Source organism: Hyperolius riggenbachi, chromosome 11, assembly GCF_040937935.1.
Source record: "Hyperolius riggenbachi isolate aHypRig1 chromosome 11, aHypRig1.pri, whole genome shotgun sequence".
NCBI classification, from domain to species: domain Eukaryota; kingdom Metazoa; phylum Chordata; class Amphibia; order Anura; family Hyperoliidae; genus Hyperolius; species Hyperolius riggenbachi.
In genome coordinates, this window is record NC_090656.1 from 5,232,254 (window position 1) to 5,254,796 (window position 22,543).

General features: G+C 40.8%; 2 protein-coding genes across 3 annotated transcripts in view; one reads left to right on the forward strand and one right to left on the reverse strand.

The window, feature by feature from the left end:
- LOC137538760 (phosphatidylcholine-sterol acyltransferase-like) overlaps positions 1-18,260 on the reverse strand; it is a 71,430-nt gene extending 53,170 nt beyond the window's left edge. Inside the window, exon 1 of the mRNA XM_068261070.1 lies at positions 18,043-18,260. Within this exon, the coding sequence (XP_068117171.1) occupies positions 18,043-18,208 (166 nt within the window). The 5' untranslated portion in view covers positions 18,209-18,260. The remainder of the gene's footprint in view (positions 1-18,042) is intronic.
- The window catches only part of LDHD (lactate dehydrogenase D), a 324,776-nt gene that overhangs the window by 248,732 nt on the left and 53,501 nt on the right, over positions 1-22,543 (forward strand). The gene's annotated exons all lie outside the window — the stretch shown is intronic.

Consider the following 22,543-nt stretch of genomic DNA (forward strand, 5'->3'; position numbering starts at 1 on the left):
GTTTTGTGTAGCGTTTTTTAGCTTTTTTGTGTAGCAGATTAATATATTGTTACAGTAAAAGCTGTTACTGAACAGCTACTGTAACAAGAACGCCGGCAAAACCGCTCTGATCTAGCGTTTTCCAGAGCGGTTTGCGTTTTTCCTATACTTTACATTGGAGGCAGAAACGCCTCAGAAATCAAAAAAATGCCTCACCCCGGGAGTATGCGTTTCTGGAAAACGCCTCCTGCTCTGGTGTGCACCAGCCCATTGAAATACATTACCCTAGCGGATCCGCACCCGCAAGCGGATCGCAAACCGCTACAAAACCCGCTTGGTGTGCACCAGCCCTTATAGATTATTTAGTCAGTGTTTGCCCATTGTCTCAATTCAGCTGTCCTTTAATGGTAAAAAAATAATGTTCAGCGTTGTCAAGCGTGGGAGAGATCCGGTATGTGAGAGGAGGAGGAGACAGGGATGGAGGAGAAGAAAAGACCATTTATAGAGTGCAGTGTGCAGTTAGGATGTGGTCTTGTAGGAAATGCAGAGATAGCTAGAGATTGATTTATATAGTAGCATGATCTTCCATATCGCTGTACAATATAATGACAAGACTTTGTTGCAGAAGACTAGAAGACTAAGGGAGCACAATGTATGTATGACAATTCCTACAGATTATTCTCCAATCAATATACAGAAACTGCAAGAAACAATAGGCGAGGGAGCGCTGCACTTGCAGGCTTGCAATCTATGGGGACAGGGAAGAACATAAGCAGTGGGGTAGAGAACAAGCTGTATATGGACAGTGAATTCCACAGTGGCGGTCAATGCCAACAGCGGGGCCCTTGTGTGGAATAAATGTAGGGGAGGGTCTATACAAGTGGGTGTGGTTATAACAGATCATGGGTGGATCCAAAAATTGTCAGTAACATAAAAGTGTGTGAACGTGGGCTGCATTCTGTAGGCACTGGATAAGGCCTCTTTCACAGTGAGACGTTAAAGTCGCACGTTAGAAAAGGTTTTAACGCAGACTAACGCCCAGCAATACTAGGTCTATGCGACATTCACAGTGCACACATTGCGTTTGTGTGTAACGTGTAGCAATATTTAGAAAGTGCTGCATGCTGTGCGTTATACACGTTATTAGCTGCATTACACTGTTTGCACATGCTCAGTAATGACCTGGAAGCATACTTTTCATTGCCTGTATGCTCTACTGTATGCGACGATAACAGGGCATTAAGTTGCGTTGTGCCATTTTTGGGATGTTGCGTTATTAGTTTGCGTTGCGACTTTAACGTTGCATCAAAACGCAACGTCCTACTGTGAAAGTAGCTTTAATGTAGAACATATTTATAAGTGTCACATAAATATCTATTCATTATGTCGCATACATGACTGGGCCACAAGCAATTATCACCGCTCCTCCTGCAGCAGTGTCACACACGGCAGTGGCGGCACTACACCTGGGACACGCTGGGGCACTGCCCCCCCAAGAATCAGTGTACCCCTGAGCTCCCCCCTGCTCAGTAACATACAGCTAACTGTCTCCAGGCTCCAGCGGTATACACTGAACAGGATAGGGTCTGTAAAAACTCTCCCTGTCAGCCTGAGTCTATGTAGACGTAACCAAAGGTCTTGTCTATTTGCCATAAATGCCTCACAATCCTTACAAGATCCACTGTAATTCATGTATGTGGATGACACTTATATTTTCAAAAATAATCTCTACCTTCTGATGTTCATTGTAAGCAAGGCGTTCTAACATTGTCAGTCAACACTCATTAGCGGAACACTTACTGTTTTTCTTTTAAGTTAGCCACTAACCGGTATCATTCTAATTCAAAGCTCTGTCTGTCTATCTGCTGAATACACTTTACATACTTAGTAGTGCATACGGTAGATTATTGTTGGGTATATTTTTTTTCTATCATGAGCCCAAATGAGTCCCACCGGCCAGCCATTATCCCCGCTTTGTGCCCCTCCAAAAATGTAAATCTGGAGCCGCCATTGACACACGTCCTGAGAAAAGAGATGAAAACTTTGAAATGGTCAAAAAACCTACAATACATTATTATTATTATTATTATACATCTGCATAACACTAATATCTTCCATAGTGCTTTTTACAGAGTTCACATTCATGTTGTTGTGAAATTCCACAAATCAATCTATTGGAAGTAAAGTATTGGTTTGTGGTATTTCGAAAAACAATGTCACTGACTGTCCTCAGAGGAGCTCACAATGTAATCCTACCATAGTCATAGTGTAATGTCCTACCATATTATTATTATGTATTTATATAGCACTGACATCTCCTGCAGCACATTACAGAGTACATAGTCATGTCACTGACTGTCCTCAGAGGAGCTCACAATGTAATCCTACCATAGTCACAGTCTAATGTCCTACCATATTATTATTATGTATTTATATAGCACTGACATCTCCTGCAGCATATACAGAGTACATAGTCATGTCACTGACTGTCCTCAGAGGAGCTCACACTCTAATCCTACCATAGTCATAGTCTAATGTCCTACCATATTATTATTATGTATTTATATAGCACTGACATCTTCTGCAGCACATTACAGAGTACATAGTCATGTCACTGACTGTCCTCAGAGGAGCTCACAATCTAATCCTACCATAGTCATAGTGTAATGTCCTACCATATTATTATTATGTATTTATATAGCACTGAGATCTTCTGCAGCACATTACAGAGTACACAGTCATGTCACTGACTGTCCTCAGAGGAGCTCACAATGTAATCCTACCATAGTCATAGTGTAATGTCCTACCATATTATTATTATGTATTTATATAGCACTGACATCTCCTGCAGCACTTTACAGAGTACATAGTCCTGTCACTGACTGTCCTCAGAGGAGCTCACACTCTAATCCTACCATAGTCATAGTCTAATGTCCTACCATATTATTATTATGTATTTATATAGCACTGACATCTCCTGCAGCACATTACAGAGTACATAGTCATGTCACTGACTGTCCTCAGAGGAGCTCACACTCTAATCCTACCATAGTCATAGTCTAATGTCCTACCATATTATTATTATGTATTTATATAGCACTGACATCTCCTGCAGCACTTTACAGAGTACATAGTCATGTCACTGGCTGTCCTCAGAGGAGCTCACACTCTAATCCTACCATAGTCATAGTCTAATGTCCTACCATATTATTATTATGTATTTATATAGCACTGACATCTCCTGCAGCACTTTACAGAGTACATAGTCCTGTCACTCACTGTCCTCAGAGGAGCTCACACTCTAATCCTACCATAGTCATAGTCTAATGTCCTACCATATTATTATTATGTATTTATATAGCACTGACATCTCCTGCAGCACATTACAGAGTACATAGTCATGTCACTGACTGTCCTCAGAGGAGCTCACAATGTAATCCTACCATAGTCATAGTCTAATGTCCTACCATATTATTATTATGTATTTATATAGCACTGACATCTCCTGCAGCACTTTACAGAGTACATAGTCCTGTCACTGACTGTCCTCAGAGGAGCTCACACTCTAATCCTACCATAGTCATAGTCTAATGTCCTACCATATTATTATTACTATGTATTTATATAGCACTGACATCTTCTGCAGCACATTACAGAGAACATAGTCATGTCACTGACTGTCCTCAGAGGAGATCACAAACTAATCCTACCATAGTCATAGTCTAATGTCCTACCATATTATTATTATGTATTTATATAGCACTGACATCTCCTGCAGCACATTACAGAGTACATAGTCATGTCACTGACTGTCCTCAGAGGAGCTCACACTCTAATCCTACCATAGTCATAGTCTAATCTCCTACCATATTATTATTATGTATTTATATAGCACTGACATCTCCTGCAGCACATTACAGAGTACATAGTCATGTCACTGACTGTCCTCAGAGGAGCTCACAATGTAATCCTACCATAGTCATAGTGTAATGTCCTACCATATTATTATTATGTATTTATATAGCACTGACATCTCCTACAGCACTTTACAGAGTACATAGTCATGTCACTGACTGTCCTCAAAGGAGCTCACAATCTAATCCTACCATAGTCATAGTCTAATGTCCTACCATATTATTATTATGTATTTATATAGCACTGACATCTTCTGCAGCACTGTACAGAGTACATAGTCATGTCACTGACTGTCCTCAGAGGAGCTCACAGTCTAATCCTACCATAGTCATAGTGTAATGTCCTGCCATATTTTTATGATGTATTTATATAGCACTGACATCTTCTGCAGCACATTACAGAGTACATAGCCATGTCACTGACTGTCCTCAGAGGAGCTCACAATCTAACCCTGCCAAAGTGATAGTCGTATGTCCTACTACCATATTATTATGATGTATTTATATAGCACTGACACCTTCTGCAGCACATTACAGAGTGCATAGTCATGTCACTGACTGTCCTCAGAGGAGCTCAGCTCACACGCTAATCCTGCCATAGTCATAGTCTAATGTCCTACCATATTATTATGTATTGATATAGCACTGACATCATCTGCAGCACATTACAGAGTACATAGTCCTGTCACTGACTGTCCTCAGAGGAGCTCACACTCTAATCCTACCATAGTCATAGTCTAATGTCCTACCATATTATTATTACTATGTATTTATATAGCACTGACATCTTCTGCAGCACATTACAGAGAACATAGTCATGTCACTGACTGTCCTCAGAGGAGATCACAAACTAATCCTACCATAGTCATAGTCTAATGTCCTACCATATTATTATTATGTATTTATATAGCACTGACATCTCCTGCAGCACATTACAGAGTACATAGTCATGTCACTGACTGTCCTCAGAGGAGCTCACACTCTAATCCTACCATAGTCATAGTCTAATCTCCTACCATATTATTATTATGTATTTATATAGCACTGACATCTCCTGCAGCACATTACAGAGTACATAGTCATGTCACTGACTGTCCTCAGAGGAGCTCACAATGTAATCCTACCATAGTCATAGTGTAATGTCCTACCATATTATTATTATGTATTTATATAGCACTGACATCTCCTACAGCACTTTACAGAGTACATAGTCATGTCACTGACTGTCCTCAAAGGAGCTCACAATCTAATCCTACCATAGTCATAGTCTAATGTCCTACCATATTATTATTATGTATTTATATAGCACTGACATCTTCTGCAGCACTGTACAGAGTACATAGTCATGTCACTGACTGTCCTCAGAGGAGCTCACAATCTAATCCTACCATAGTCATAGTCTAATGTCCTACCATATTATTATTATGTATTTATATAGCACTGAAATCTTCTGAAGCACATTACCGAGTACATAGTCATGTCACTGACTGTCCTCAAAGGAGCTCACAATGTAATCCTACCATAGTCATAGTCTAATGTCCTACCATATTATTATTATGTATTTATATAGCACTGACATCTCCTGCAGCACATTACAGAGTACATAGTCATGTCACTGACTGTCCTCAGAGGAGCTCACAATGTAATCCTACCATAGTCATAGTCTAATGTCCTACCATATTATTATTATGTATTTATATAGCACTGACATCTCCTGCAGCACTTTACAGAGTACATAGTCCTGTCACTGACTGTCCTCAGAGGAGCTCACACTCTAATCCTACCATAGTCATAGTCTAATGTCCTACCATATTATTATTACTATGTATTTATATAGCACTGACATCTTCTGCAGCACATTACAGAGAACATAGTCATGTCACTGACTGTCCTCAGAGGAGATCACAAACTAATCCTACCATAGTCATAGTCTAATGTCCTACCATATTATTATTATGTATTTATATAGCACTGACATCTCCTGCAGCACATTACAGAGTACATAGTCATGTCACTGACTGTCCTCAGAGGAGCTCACAATGTAATCCTACCATAGTCATAGTGTAATGTCCTACCATATTATTATTATGTATTTATATAGCACTGACATCTCCTACAGCACTTTACAGAGTACATAGTCATGTCACTGACTGTCCTCAAAGGAGCTCACAATCTAATCCTACCATAGTCATAGTCTAATGTCCTACCATATTATTATTATGTATTTATATAGCACTGACATCTTCTGCAGCACTGTACAGAGTACATAGTCAGGTCACTGACTGTCCTCAGAGGAGCTCACAGTCTAATCCTACCATAGTCATAGTGTAATGTCCTGCCATATTTTTATGATGTATTTATATAGCACTGACATCTTCTGCAGCACATTACAGAGTACATAGCCATGTCACTGACTGTCCTCAGAGGAGCTCACAATCTAACCCTGCCAAAGTGATAGTCGTATGTCCTACTACCATATTATTATGATGTATTTATATAGCACTGACACCTTCTGCAGCACATTACAGAGTGCATAGTCATGTCACTGACTGTCCTCAGAGGAGCTCAGCTCACACGCTAATCCTGCCATAGTCATAGTCTAATGTCCTACCATATTATTATGTATTTATATAGCACTGACATCATCTGCAGCACATTACAGAGTACATAGTCATGTCACTGACTGTCCTCAGAGGAGCTCACAATCTAATCCTACCATAGTCATAGTCTAATGTCCTACCATATTATTATTATGTATTTATATAGCACTGAAATCTTCTGAAGCACATTACCGAGTACATAGTCATGTCACTGACTGTCCTCAAAGGAGCTCACAATGTAATCCTACCATAGTCATAGTCTAATGTCCTACCATATTATTATTATGTATTTATATAGCACTGACATCTTCTGCAGCACATTACAGAGTACATAGTCATGTCACTGACTGTCCTCAAAGGAGCTCACAATCGAATCCTACCATAGTCACAGTCTAATGTCCTACCATATTATTATTATGTATTTATATAGCACTGACATCTCCTGCAGCATATACAGAGTACATAGTCATGTCACTGACTGTCCTCAGAGGAGCTCACACTCTAATCCTACCATAGTCATAGTCTAATGTCCTACCATATTATTATTATGTATTTATATAGCACTGACATCTTCTGCAGCACATTACAGAGTACATAGTCATGTCACTGACTGTCCTCAGAGGAGCTCACAATCTAATCCTACCATAGTCATAGTGTAATGTCCTACCATATTATTATTATGTATTTATATAGCACTGAGATCTTCTGCAGCACATTACAGAGTACACAGTCATGTCACTGACTGTCCTCAGAGGAGCTCACAATGTAATCCTACCATAGTCATAGTGTAATGTCCTACCATATTATTATTATGTATTTATATAGCACTGACATCTCCTGCAGCACTTTACAGAGTACATAGTCCTGTCACTGACTGTCCTCAGAGGAGCTCACACTCTAATCCTACCATAGTCATAGTCTAATGTCCTACCATATTATTATTATGTATTTATATAGCACTGACATCTCCTGCAGCACATTACAGAGTACATAGTCATGTCACTGACTGTCCTCAGAGGAGCTCACACTCTAATCCTACCATAGTCATAGTCTAATGTCCTACCATATTATTATTATGTATTTATATAGCACTGACATCTCCTGCAGCACTTTACAGAGTACATAGTCATGTCACTGACTGTCCTCAGAGGAGCTCACACTCTAATCCTACCATAGTCATAGTCTAATGTCCTACCATATTATTATTATGTATTTATATAGCACTGACATCTCCTGCAGCACTTTACAGAGTACATAGTCCTGTCACTCACTGTCCTCAGAGGAGCTCACACTCTAATCCTACCATAGTCATAGTCTAATGTCCTACCATATTATTATTATGTATTTATATAGCACTGACATCTCCTGCAGCACATTACAGAGTACATAGTCATGTCACTGACTGTCCTCAGAGGAGCTCACAATGTAATCCTACCATAGTCATAGTCTAATGTCCTACCATATTATTATTATGTATTTATATAGCACTGACATCTCCTGCAGCACTTTACAGAGTACATAGTCCTGTCACTGACTGTCCTCAGAGGAGCTCACACTCTAATCCTACCATAGTCATAGTCTAATGTCCTACCATATTATTATTACTATGTATTTATATAGCACTGACATCTTCTGCAGCACATTACAGAGAACATAGTCATGTCACTGACTGTCCTCAGAGGAGATCACAAACTAATCCTACCATAGTCATAGTCTAATGTCCTACCATATTATTATTATGTATTTATATAGCACTGACATCTCCTGCAGCACATTACAGAGTACATAGTCATGTCACTGACTGTCCTCAGAGGAGCTCACACTCTAATCCTACCATAGTCATAGTCTAATCTCCTACCATATTATTATTATGTATTTATATAGCACTGACATCTCCTGCAGCACATTACAGAGTACATAGTCATGTCACTGACTGTCCTCAGAGGAGCTCACACTCTAATCCTACCATAGTCATAGTCTAATGTCCTACCATATTATTATTATGTATTTATATAGCACTGACATCTCCTGCAGCACTTTACAGAGTACATAGTCATGTCACTGACTGTCCTCAAAGGAGCTCACAATCTAATCCTACCATAGTCATAGTCTAATGTCCTACCATATTATTATTATGTATTTATATAGCACTGACATCTTCTGCAGCACTGTACAGAGTACATAGTCATGTCACTGACTGTCCTCAGAGGAGCTCACAGTCTAATCCTACCATAGTCATAGTGTAATGTCCTGCCATATTTTTATGATGTATTTATATAGCACTGACATCTTCTGCAGCACATTACAGAGTACATAGCCATGTCACTGACTGTCCTCAGAGGAGCTCACAATCTAACCCTGCCAAAGTGATAGTCGTATGTCCTACTACCATATTATTATGATGTATTTATATAGCACTGACACCTTCTGCAGCACATTACAGAGTGCATAGTCATGTCACTGACTGTCCTCAGAGGAGCTCAGCTCACACGCTAATCCTACCATAGTCATAGTCTAATGTCCTACCATATTATTATGTATTTATATAGCACTGACATCATCTGCAGCACATTACAGAGTACATAGTCATGTCACTGACTGTCCTCAGAGGAGCTCACAATCTAATCCTACCATAGTCATAGTCTAATGTCCTACCATATTATTATTATGTATTTATATAGCACTGAAATCTTCTGAAGCACATTACCGAGTACATAGTCATGTCACTGACTGTCCTCAAAGGAGCTCACAATGTAATCCTACCATAGTCATAGTCTAATGTCCTACCATATTATTATTATGTATTTATATAGCACTGACATCTTCTGCAGCACATTACAGAGTACATAGTCATGTCACTGACTGTCCTCAAAGGAGCTCACAATCGAATCCTACCATAGTCACAGTCTAATGTCCTACCATATTATTATTATGTATTTATATAGCACTGACATCTCCTGCAGCATATACAGAGTACATAGTCATGTCACTGACTGTCCTCAGAGGAGCTCACACTCTAATCCTACCATAGTCATAGTCTAATGTCCTACCATATTATTATTATGTATTTATATAGCACTGACATCTTCTGCAGCACATTACAGAGTACATAGTCATGTCACTGACTGTCCTCAGAGGAGCTCACAATCTAATCCTACCATAGTCATAGTGTAATGTCCTACCATATTATTATTATGTATTTATATAGCACTGAGATCTTCTGCAGCACATTACAGAGTACACAGTCATGTCACTGACTGTCCTCAGAGGAGCTCACAATGTAATCCTACCATAGTCATAGTGTAATGTCCTACCATATTATTATTATGTATTTATATAGCACTGACATCTCCTGCAGCACTTTACAGAGTACATAGTCCTGTCACTGACTGTCCTCAGAGGAGCTCACACTCTAATCCTACCATAGTCATAGTCTAATGTCCTACCATATTATTATTATGTATTTATATAGCACTGACATCTCCTGCAGCACATTACAGAGTACATAGTCATGTCACTGACTGTCCTCAGAGGAGCTCACACTCTAATCCTACCATAGTCATAGTCTAATGTCCTACCATATTATTATTATGTATTTATATAGCACTGACATCTCCTGCAGCACTTTACAGAGTACATAGTCATGTCACTGACTGTCCTCAGAGGAGCTCACACTCTAATCCTACCATAGTCATAGTCTAATGTCCTACCATATTATTATTATGTATTTATATAGCACTGACATCTCCTGCAGCACTTTACAGAGTACATAGTCCTGTCACTCACTGTCCTCAGAGGAGCTCACACTCTAATCCTACCATAGTCATAGTCTAATGTCCTACCATATTATTATTATGTATTTATATAGCACTGACATCTCCTGCAGCACATTACAGAGTACATAGTCATGTCACTGACTGTCCTCAGAGGAGCTCACAATGTAATCCTACCATAGTCATAGTCTAATGTCCTACCATATTATTATTATGTATTTATATAGCACTGACATCTCCTGCAGCACTTTACAGAGTACATAGTCCTGTCACTGACTGTCCTCAGAGGAGCTCACACTCTAATCCTACCATAGTCATAGTCTAATGTCCTACCATATTATTATTACTATGTATTTATATAGCACTGACATCTTCTGCAGCACATTACAGAGAACATAGTCATGTCACTGACTGTCCTCAGAGGAGATCACAAACTAATCCTACCATAGTCATAGTCTAATGTCCTACCATATTATTATTATGTATTTATATAGCACTGACATCTCCTGCAGCACATTACAGAGTACATAGTCATGTCACTGACTGTCCTCAGAGGAGCTCACACTCTAATCCTACCATAGTCATAGTCTAATCTCCTACCATATTATTATTATGTATTTATATAGCACTGACATCTCCTGCAGCACATTACAGAGTACATAGTCATGTCACTGACTGTCCTCAGAGGAGCTCACAATGTAATCCTACCATAGTCATAGTGTAATGTCCTACCATATTATTATTATGTATTTATATAGCACTGACATCTCCTACAGCACTTTACAGAGTACATAGTCATGTCACTGACTGTCCTCAAAGGAGCTCACAATCTAATCCTACCATAGTCATAGTCTAATGTCCTACCATATTATTATTATGTATTTATATAGCACTGACATCTTCTGCAGCACTGTACAGAGTACATAGTCAGGTCACTGACTGTCCTCAGAGGAGCTCACAGTCTAATCCTACCATAGTCATAGTGTAATGTCCTGCCATATTTTTATGATGTATTTATATAGCACTGACATCTTCTGCAGCACATTACAGAGTACATAGCCATGTCACTGACTGTCCTCAGAGGAGCTCACAATCTAACCCTGCCAAAGTGATAGTCGTATGTCCTACTACCATATTATTATGATGTATTTATATAGCACTGACACCTTCTGCAGCACATTACAGAGTGCATAGTCATGTCACTGACTGTCCTCAGAGGAGCTCAGCTCACACGCTAATCCTGCCATAGTCATAGTCTAATGTCCTACCATATTATTATGTATTTATATAGCACTGACATCATCTGCAGCACATTACAGAGTACATAGTCATGTCACTGACTGTCCTCAGAGGAGCTCACAATCTAATCCTACCATAGTCATAGTCTAATGTCCTACCATATTATTATTATGTATTTATATAGCACTGAAATCTTCTGAAGCACATTACCGAGTACATAGTCATGTCACTGACTGTCCTCAAAGGAGCTCACAATGTAATCCTACCATAGTCATAGTCTAATGTCCTACCATATTATTATTATGTATTTATATAGCACTGACATCTTCTGCAGCACATTACAGAGTACATAGTCATGTCACTGACTGTCCTCAAAGGAGCTCACAATCGAATCCTACCATAGTCACAGTCTAATGTCCTACCATATTATTATTATGTATTTATATAGCACTGACATCTCCTGCAGCATATACAGAGTACATAGTCATGTCACTGACTGTCCTCAGAGGAGCTCACACTCTAATCCTACCATAGTCATAGTCTAATGTCCTACCATATTATTATTATGTATTTATATAGCACTGACATCTTCTGCAGCACATTACAGAGTACATAGTCATGTCACTGACTGTCCTCAGAGGAGCTCACAATCTAATCCTACCATAGTCATAGTGTAATGTCCTACCATATTATTATTATGTATTTATATAATATAGCACTGAGATCTTCTGCAGCACATTACAGAGTACACAGTCATGTCACTGACTGTCCTCAGAGGAGCTCACAATGTAATCCTACCATAGTCATAGTGTAATGTCCTACCATATTATTATTATGTATTTATATAGCACTGACATCTCCTGCAGCACTTTACAGAGTACATAGTCCTGTCACTGACTGTCCTCAGAGGAGCTCACACTCTAATCCTACCATAGTCATAGTCTAATGTCCTACCATATTATTATTATGTATTTATATAGCACTGACATCTCCTGCAGCACATTACAGAGTACATAGTCATGTCACTGACTGTCCTCAGAGGAGCTCACACTCTAATCCTACCATAGTCATAGTCTAATGTCCTACCATATTATTATTATGTATTTATATAGCACTGACATCTCCTGCAGCACTTTACAGAGTACATAGTCATGTCACTGACTGTCCTCAGAGGAGCTCACACTCTAATCCTACCATAGTCATAGTCTAATGTCCTACCATATTATTATTATGTATTTATATAGCACTGACATCTCCTGCAGCACTTTACAGAGTACATAGTCCTGTCACTCACTGTCCTCAGAGGAGCTCACACTCTAATCCTACCATAGTCATAGTCTAATGTCCTACCATATTATTATTATGTATTTATATAGCACTGACATCTCCTGCAGCACATTACAGAGTACATAGTCATGTCACTGACTGTCCTCAGAGGAGCTCACAATGTAATCCTACCATAGTCATAGTCTAATGTCCTACCATATTATTATTATGTATTTATATAGCACTGACATCTCCTGCAGCACTTTACAGAGTACATAGTCCTGTCACTGACTGTCCTCAGAGGAGCTCACACTCTAATCCTACCATAGTCATAGTCTAATGTCCTACCATATTATTATTACTATGTATTTATATAGCACTGACATCTTCTGCAGCACATTACAGAGAACATAGTCATGTCACTGACTGTCCTCAGAGGAGATCACAAACTAATCCTACCATAGTCATAGTCTAATGTCCTACCATATTATTATTATGTATTTATATAGCACTGACATCTCCTGCAGCACATTACAGAGTACATAGTCATGTCACTGACTGTCCTCAGAGGAGCTCACACTCTAATCCTACCATAGTCATAGTCTAATCTCCTACCATATTATTATTATGTATTTATATAGCACTGACATCTCCTGCAGCACATTACAGAGTACATAGTCATGTCACTGACTGTCCTCAGAGGAGCTCACACTCTAATCCTACCATAGTCATAGTCTAATGTCCTACCATATTATTATTATGTATTTATATAGCACTGACATCTCCTGCAGCACTTTACAGAGTACATAGTCATGTCACTGACTGTCCTCAAAGGAGCTCACAATCTAATCCTACCATAGTCATAGTCTAATGTCCTACCATATTATTATTATGTATTTATATAGCACTGACATCTTCTGCAGCACTGTACAGAGTACATAGTCATGTCACTGACTGTCCTCAGAGGAGCTCACAGTCTAATCCTACCATAGTCATAGTGTAATGTCCTGCCATATTTTTATGATGTATTTATATAGCACTGACATCTTCTGCAGCACATTACAGAGTACATAGCCATGTCACTGACTGTCCTCAGAGGAGCTCACAATCTAACCCTGCCAAAGTGATAGTCGTATGTCCTACTACCATATTATTATGATGTATTTATATAGCACTGACACCTTCTGCAGCACATTACAGAGTGCATAGTCATGTCACTGACTGTCCTCAGAGGAGCTCAGCTCACACGCTAATCCTACCATAGTCATAGTCTAATGTCCTACCATATTATTATGTATTTATATAGCACTGACATCATCTGCAGCACATTACAGAGTACATAGTCATGTCACTGACTGTCCTCAGAGGAGCTCACAATCTAATCCTACCATAGTCATAGTCTAATGTCCTACCATATTATTATTATGTATTTATATAGCACTGAAATCTTCTGAAGCACATTACCGAGTACATAGTCATGTCACTGACTGTCCTCAAAGGAGCTCACAATGTAATCCTACCATAGTCATAGTCTAATGTCCTACCATATTATTATTATGTATTTATATAGCACTGACATCTTCTGCAGCACATTACAGAGTACATAGTCATGTCACTGACTGTCCTCAAAGGAGCTCACAATCGAATCCTACCATAGTCACAGTCTAATGTCCTACCATATTATTATTATGTATTTATATAGCACTGACATCTCCTGCAGCATATACAGAGTACATAGTCATGTCACTGACTGTCCTCAGAGGAGCTCACACTCTAATCCTACCATAGTCATAGTCTAATGTCCTACCATATTATTATTATGTATTTATATAGCACTGACATCTTCTGCAGCACATTACAGAGTACATAGTCATGTCACTGACTGTCCTCAGAGGAGCTCACAATCTAATCCTACCATAGTCATAGTGTAATGTCCTACCATATTATTATTATGTATTTATATAGCACTGAGATCTTCTGCAGCACATTACAGAGTACACAGTCATGTCACTGACTGTCCTCAGAGGAGCTCACAATGTAATCCTACCATAGTCATAGTGTAATGTCCTACCATATTATTATTATGTATTTATATAGCACTGACATCTCCTGCAGCACTTTACAGAGTACATAGTCCTGTCACTGACTGTCCTCAGAGGAGCTCACACTCTAATCCTACCATAGTCATAGTCTAATGTCCTACCATATTATTATTATGTATTTATATAGCACTGACATCTCCTGCAGCACATTACAGAGTACATAGTCATGTCACTGACTGTCCTCAGAGGAGCTCACACTCTAATCCTACCATAGTCATAGTCTAATGTCCTACCATATTATTATTATGTATTTATATAGCACTGACATCTCCTGCAGCACTTTACAGAGTACATAGTCATGTCACTGACTGTCCTCAGAGGAGCTCACACTCTAATCCTACCATAGTCATAGTCTAATGTCCTACCATATTATTATTATGTATTTATATAGCACTGACATCTCCTGCAGCACTTTACAGAGTACATAGTCCTGTCACTCACTGTCCTCAGAGGAGCTCACACTCTAATCCTACCATAGTCATAGTCTAATGTCCTACCATATTATTATTATGTATTTATATAGCACTGACATCTCCTGCAGCACATTACAGAGTACATAGTCATGTCACTGACTGTCCTCAGAGGAGCTCACAATGTAATCCTACCATAGTCATAGTCTAATGTCCTACCATATTATTATTATGTATTTATATAGCACTGACATCTCCTGCAGCACTTTACAGAGTACATAGTCCTGTCACTGACTGTCCTCAGAGGAGCCCACACTCTAATCCTACCATAGTCATAGTCTAATGTCCTACCATATTATTATTACTATGTATTTATATAGCACTGACATCTTCTGCAGCACATTACAGAGAACATAGTCATGTCACTGACTGTCCTCAGAGGAGATCACAAACTAATCCTACCATAGTCATAGTCTAATGTCCTACCATATTATTATTATGTATTTATATAGCACTGACATCTCCTGCAGCACATTACAGAGTACATAGTCATGTCACTGACTGTCCTCAGAGGAGCTCACACTCTAATCCTACCATAGTCATAGTCTAATCTCCTACCATATTATTATTATGTATTTATATAGCACTGACATCTCCTGCAGCACATTACAGAGTACATAGTCATGTCACTGACTGTCCTCAGAGGAGCTCACAATGTAATCCTACCATAGTCATAGTGTAATGTCCTACCATATTATTATTATGTATTTATATAGCACTGACATCTCCTACAGCACTTTACAGAGTACATAGTCATGTCACTGACTGTCCTCAAAGGAGCTCACAATCTAATCCTACCATAGTCATAGTCTAATGTCCTACCATATTATTATTATGTATTTATATAGCACTGACATCTTCTGCAGCACTGTACAGAGTACATAGTCATGTCACTGACTGTCCTCAGAGGAGCTCACAGTCTAATCCTACCATAGTCATAGTGTAATGTCCTGCCATATTTTTATGATGTATTTATATAGCACTGACATCTTCTGCAGCACATTACAGAGTACATAGCCATGTCACTGACTGTCCTCAGAGGAGCTCACAATCTAACCCTGCCAAAGTGATAGTCGTATGTCCTACTACCATATTATTATGATGTATTTATATAGCACTGACACCTTCTGCAGCACATTACAGAGTGCATAGTCATGTCACTGACTGTCCTCAGAGGAGCTCAGCTCACACGCTAATCCTGCCATAGTCATAGTCTAATGTCCTACCATATTATTATGTATTTATATAGCACTGACATCATCTGCAGCACATTACAGAGTACATAGTCATGTCACTGACTGTCCTCAGAGGAGCTCACAATCTAATCCTACCATAGTCATAGTCTAATGTCCTACCATATTATTATTATGTATTTATATAGCACTGAAATCTTCTGAAGCACATTACCGAGTACATAGTCATGTCACTGACTGTCCTCAAAGGAGCTCACAATGTAATCCTACCATAGTCATAGTCTAATGTCCTACCATATTATTATTATGTATTTATATAGCACTGACATCTTCTGCAGCACATTACAGAGTACATAGTCATGTCACTGACTGTCCTCAAAGGAGCTCACAATCGAATCCTACCATAGTCATAGTCTAATGTCCTACCATATTATTATTATGTATTTATATAGCACTGACATCTTCTGCAGCACATTACAGAGTACACAGTCATGTCACTGACTGTCCTCAGAGGAGCTCACAATCTAATCCCTACCATAGTCATAGTCTAATGTCCTACCATATTATTATTATGTATTTATATGGCACTGACATCTTCTGCAGCACTGTACAGAGTACATAGTCATGTCACTGACTGTCCTCATAGGAGCTCACAGTCTAATCCTACCATAGTCATAGTGTAATGTCCTGCCATATTATTATTATGTATTTATATAGCACTGACACCTTCTGCAGCACATAACAGAGTGCATAGTCATGTCACTGACTGTCCTCAGAGGAGCTCAGCTCACACTCTAATCCTGCCATAGTCATAGTCTAATGTCCTACCATATTAAATATTATGTATTTATATAGCACTGACATCTTCTGCAGCACATTACAGAGTACATAGTCATGTCACTGACTGTCCTCAAAGGAGCTCACAATCTAATCCTACCATAGTCATAGTCTAATGTCCTACCATATTATTATTATGTATTTATATAGCACTGACATCTTCTGCAGCACATTACAGAGTACATAGTCATGTCACTGACTGTCCTCAAAGGAGCTCACAATCTAATCCTACCATAGTCATAGTCTAATGTCCTACCATATTATTATTATGTATTTATATAGCACTGACATCTTCTGCAGCACATTACAGAGTACATAGTCATGTCACTGACTGTCCTCAGAGGAGCTCACAATCTAATCCTACCATAGTCATAGTCTAATGTCCTACCATATTATTATTATGTATTAATATAGCATACGTACGCGCAACATGCGTTCTGCGCCTGTGCAGAACGGCCACAGCAGCGGGAGCATGATCGAGTACTGCGCATGCGCACTGCCAAAAACGAAACTAGCTGCCAGCGGGGACCGGAGGATTAGTTTGAGACCGCGCACAGGACATCTGGGGGAAACCCCAGGTAGGTGAAACTTTCTCAGCTCGGTTAAGGTTCCCTTTAACCTAGTCTTTCGCTAATAAAAATGTTTTGAAAACAAACAGTAATCTCTTACCTAACACCACCGGGTGGCTGTTGTTGCTCGGAGACACTTTCGGGGTGTAACCGGGAGGAAAAAGGACGTCGAGCAGCCAGAACGCCTGAGCGGAGGGCAGAAAGACGCCGCAGAGTACTGCAATGCACCATCCCGGAGGACTGGTCCAGGCGCTTAGCATTCTCATGTGTGGGAGACACAGGAGGCAAGGACAGATTTTGCTGAACGCTGCCGCTTACAGTGAACACGACTCCAGATGGTCGACTTGTTTCATGAAGCCAAAGTAAATGATTGGCTAATCTGTCAGTTCCGTCTACGCAGCATCTTTCCAGCACAAAGTGTCATCATAACAAAAAGCTTCCCACCTAACACCAGTCCAATGGTTACAACAGGACCCAGGCAGTAAATATTAACTCGGAAAAACTCACAGTGATTTGGAGGAAGACCTGTGGGATTTGGGTGAAAGGCTACCCATACCCAACATGGGTTACACTCATGGGCATAGCAATAACCCCTGCAACCTCCGCCATTGCAGGGGGGGGGGGGGGGCAGAGGCTCCTCCTCCCTCTCCCCAACTGCAAGTGCAGCCTGAAAACCTTCTGCTCGAATATCAGAACTATGTTTCCGACCGGATATCCGGATTTCAGATAGATATCCGAGTTATCTCCGATAATGCTATTCGGATTTTAACAGATATCCAGAATCCAAATCCGGGTTCGGATTGCTGAAAAAGTTCGGATTATCTGGGTAGTTGAGATACCCGAATATTGGAAGAGCACCACTGCTGGTGGGATCCTTATCTGTAGAAAACCTGTGAAAAACTAGGGTTCAGGGTGTCACAGACCACTAGGCCCGGTCTGCGGATGGGGTAAATCGATCAGCGTCAGAAATCCTCTCACACCGTCATTTGTTCATCACGAAGGGTAACCCGCGTTCGCAATTTGATGAACTGACTCGCGAAGGGAGCGTTCTGATACCAACCGATTCACCTCACACATACAATTCAAAGATCTGCCACCAAGCGAGTTACACAGCCCGCTACTGTAATTTTACTAGGACTTCGAGAACGCTCTATTAACCCTTAGCAGTATGCAAGAATCTGGGTCAGATCGTTATGTCTGGGCCGGGTTCTCGCATACAGGTCCTAAGTGTATACTTCTATTAAACACAGGGTAGCGATTTCAGGAGAATAGGTACGAATGTGTATGTTCAGCAACAGGTCATAACCGCTAAATGATTTTTAAACGTTTAATAACAAAAATGCATTACATACAGTTATATACACCTATTAACATATAAACACAGAGCTTAAAAATAAAAAGGAATAAAATCAGAAAATTCTTACTTAGCTAGCTGAGCAGTCCATTTGAAGCATGAAGAAAATAGTCCAGTTTAAAGGTAGGCATTCAGGTTAAAAGTCCTTTGTACACAACATGCGCCCGGTTCTCCTTGAGCACATGTCTGGACTTCCCTGGTCGATGGAAATTGAAGAACTGAGGGAGGAGTTCCTCGCAAACACTTTTGACTGACCTGAGTTTGGGGCTCTCACTACCTGGAAAGTAGGTGTGTTTAAGGCAGGGTTACCTCCTGGCAGCCAGGTTGCCGCCTCCAGACTCAGAGCAAGAAATGTACCGATTATTAATAATCTGTGTAATTCCGCCCCGGATTGGCGCATTGCAAATCCGAGACTATATTCAGAAGCAGCCTGCGACCCTGTATTAAACGAGGCTATACATGCCTAGTCTGTCACATTCGCTCTACGCAGGCCGGATAAAGTGGATTCTCTACCGATTCCTGATAGCTAGAAAAGTGCACTTCCTGTGTAGGATAGAACTGATTCCTAGGTATCAGGAAATGTAATTTTTGTCTTGCTGTGCCAACCTCATTTTGAATTATTAATACATAAAGTTCTCTTTGTCTGAAGCTTATGAGTTTGGGAGGGAATTTTGAATTTCAACCAGTTTGAGCTGGCTTGGGGAACATGAGCTGGGTGACCAAATGGCTTCTCGGCAGGGGAGTTAGCCACTTGTGACATTCTTTCCTGACACAGGATGTGGGGGGAAGGTTAATGTACTCTCTGCAATGCTCTCAGAGGGGGAAAAAGAAAGGAAGGGCATTTTTTTGTACAGTTACACAACACTGACAGTAATGGCTGGACCATACGAAAATCGTTGCGATTACGCACGCAGGGCCGGATTTGTACTTCCAAGTGCCCTATGCCAGCTGACACCAACAGCCCCTCTCCCCCCCCCCCCCCCCCCCCCCCCCATCAAATTCTCTCCAACCCTCTGAGTAGCAATAACTGGTTTGAATAAGCTCCCCTCCATTTTGCTGCTCTGCCTCTCATTTGGCAAAGAAACAGTGCATGCCCAAAGCATTCCCGGCCTCGGCTGCTGTGCACATCTGAGTGCTAAATTGCAAGGAGCACGAGTAGCCAGAGCATGTGCTGCTTCTTTGTCCTCTGTGTGACTGGCTACAATCAGAGCCACAGACAGGTGACAGGGAGCGGGAGTAGCCAGAGCATGTGCTGCTTCTTTGTCCTCTGTGTGACTGGCTACAGACAGTCAGAGCCACAAACAGGTCACAGGGCAGCACTATTGAAAGAAGCTCATCCAAAACAGAGAACATGTGAGTAGAAGATCTAAAACTACACATGCTGACATAGATGTGCTTTAAAGGGAAGGTCCAAGCATAATAAAAAAATGAGTTTCACTTATATGGGGCTTCTCCCAGCCCCCTGCAGCCATCCTGTGCCCTCGCAGACACTCACTGCTGCTCCAGTCCCCCGCTGGCAGCTTGCCGACCTCGGAGGTCGGCGGGACGCATTGCGTACATTTTTACGCATTCCCGCTAGTGCAGGAACATTAACACATACATTTTTACGCATTACTAGTTCAATGCGTAATTTTTTACGCATTAAACCAGTTATGCGTAAATTGTATGTGTTAATGTTCCTGCACTAGCGGGGATGCGTAAAAATGTACGCAATGCGTCCCGCCGACCTCCGAGGTCGGCAAGCTGCCAGCGGGGGACTGGAGCAGCAGTGAGTGACTGCGAGGGCACATGATGGCTGCAGGGGGCTGGGAGAAGCCCCAGGTAAGTGAAACTCATTTTTTTATTTTGCTTGAACCTTCCCTTTAAATAGTACTTAGTTAGGGCAAGGCAAGGAAGGACAGATGAGTCAGTAGGAAGTTTTGAAGTTATTAAAACAGAATGATAACATTTATTGGCTAACTGTAAATAAAAAAGTGAGCCTTTGGCTTCTTCAGACTTTGTATATGTTTGTAGACTTTATACTAACAAGATGTTAAAGCACACAACTATATATACGTTCAGCATCAGAAGGAGATGCATAGTTTGTTTTGCAAATATAAATAAATGTAATACAATTGCCATCCTGTTTCACTGATAGCTAGCAAAGTACAATGCTCTTCTAAAATGAGTCAGGAAAGAGTTAAGCTGTAGCAAAGAGAATGCTGTGGTCATTCCCTAGGAAAAAACAAACAAACCATAAATTCAACAGGTCACAGGTCTTTAAGAGCTGACCAGACCAGTAATAAATCTGACAGAGCAGAGAGAGAAGATTCCTGTTTGTGATTCTGAATTTGTGCATGAAAAAAACTTACAGAACTCAAGAGTTCTGCTACTAAACCCAGGCTGGCACTTCTCACAGCAGCTTGTATGTCCCCACCATCATACATACAACATAATCATCCGGTGACAACACATACTGACTGTCCTCAAACACACTCTACACAAGTGAGAGAGATGCAGGGATCTCCGGAATTCAGGCAGACCAGAGCAAAGCAGGGGAGATGATTTACTTTGACAAGTGACCTCTTATCTCTCAAAGTCCAGCGCCCTGCTAATTTTTATCGCCCTAGGCCTTGACCTTGGTGGCCTTCCCAGAAATCCGGCCCTGCGCACACGACTTTCCGTAATGTTCGTCACATCTCCCACCTACCAGTCGCCGCTTAGCTACTGAACGGGTTCTCCGCAGTGCGACAGACCGTCGGCATTCTGGTGCCGACTCTCCGCCTTATGCTGGATTGTGAAGTCATACTGCTGCAGGGACAGACTCCAACGCATGAGTTTGCCATTGGTTCCAGCAGCACGATTCAGCCAGGTAAGGGGGTTGTGATCCGTGATGATCGTGAAAGAGCGACCGTACAGGTACGATTGTAGTTTTTGTAGGGCCCATACGATCGCCAAGCATTCTTTCTCGGTGGTTGAATACGCTACCTCTCGGGGAAGCAGCTTCCTGCTCAGGTAGAGGATAGGGTGTTGCCCGCCCTTCTCGTCTACCTGGCTGAGAACTGCACCGAGTCCGTAGTCAGAGGCGTTGGTTTGCACCAGGAACCGACGTCTGAAGTCCGGGGCTTGAAGCACGGGAGCGCTGACTAGCGCCTGCTTTAAGGCCCGGAAAGCGGCCTCACACTCCGGGGTCCAACTGACTATCTTGGGGTGCTTTTTACTAGTGGCATCGGTCAGGGGCTTGGCCAGGGTACTATAGGCTGGGACA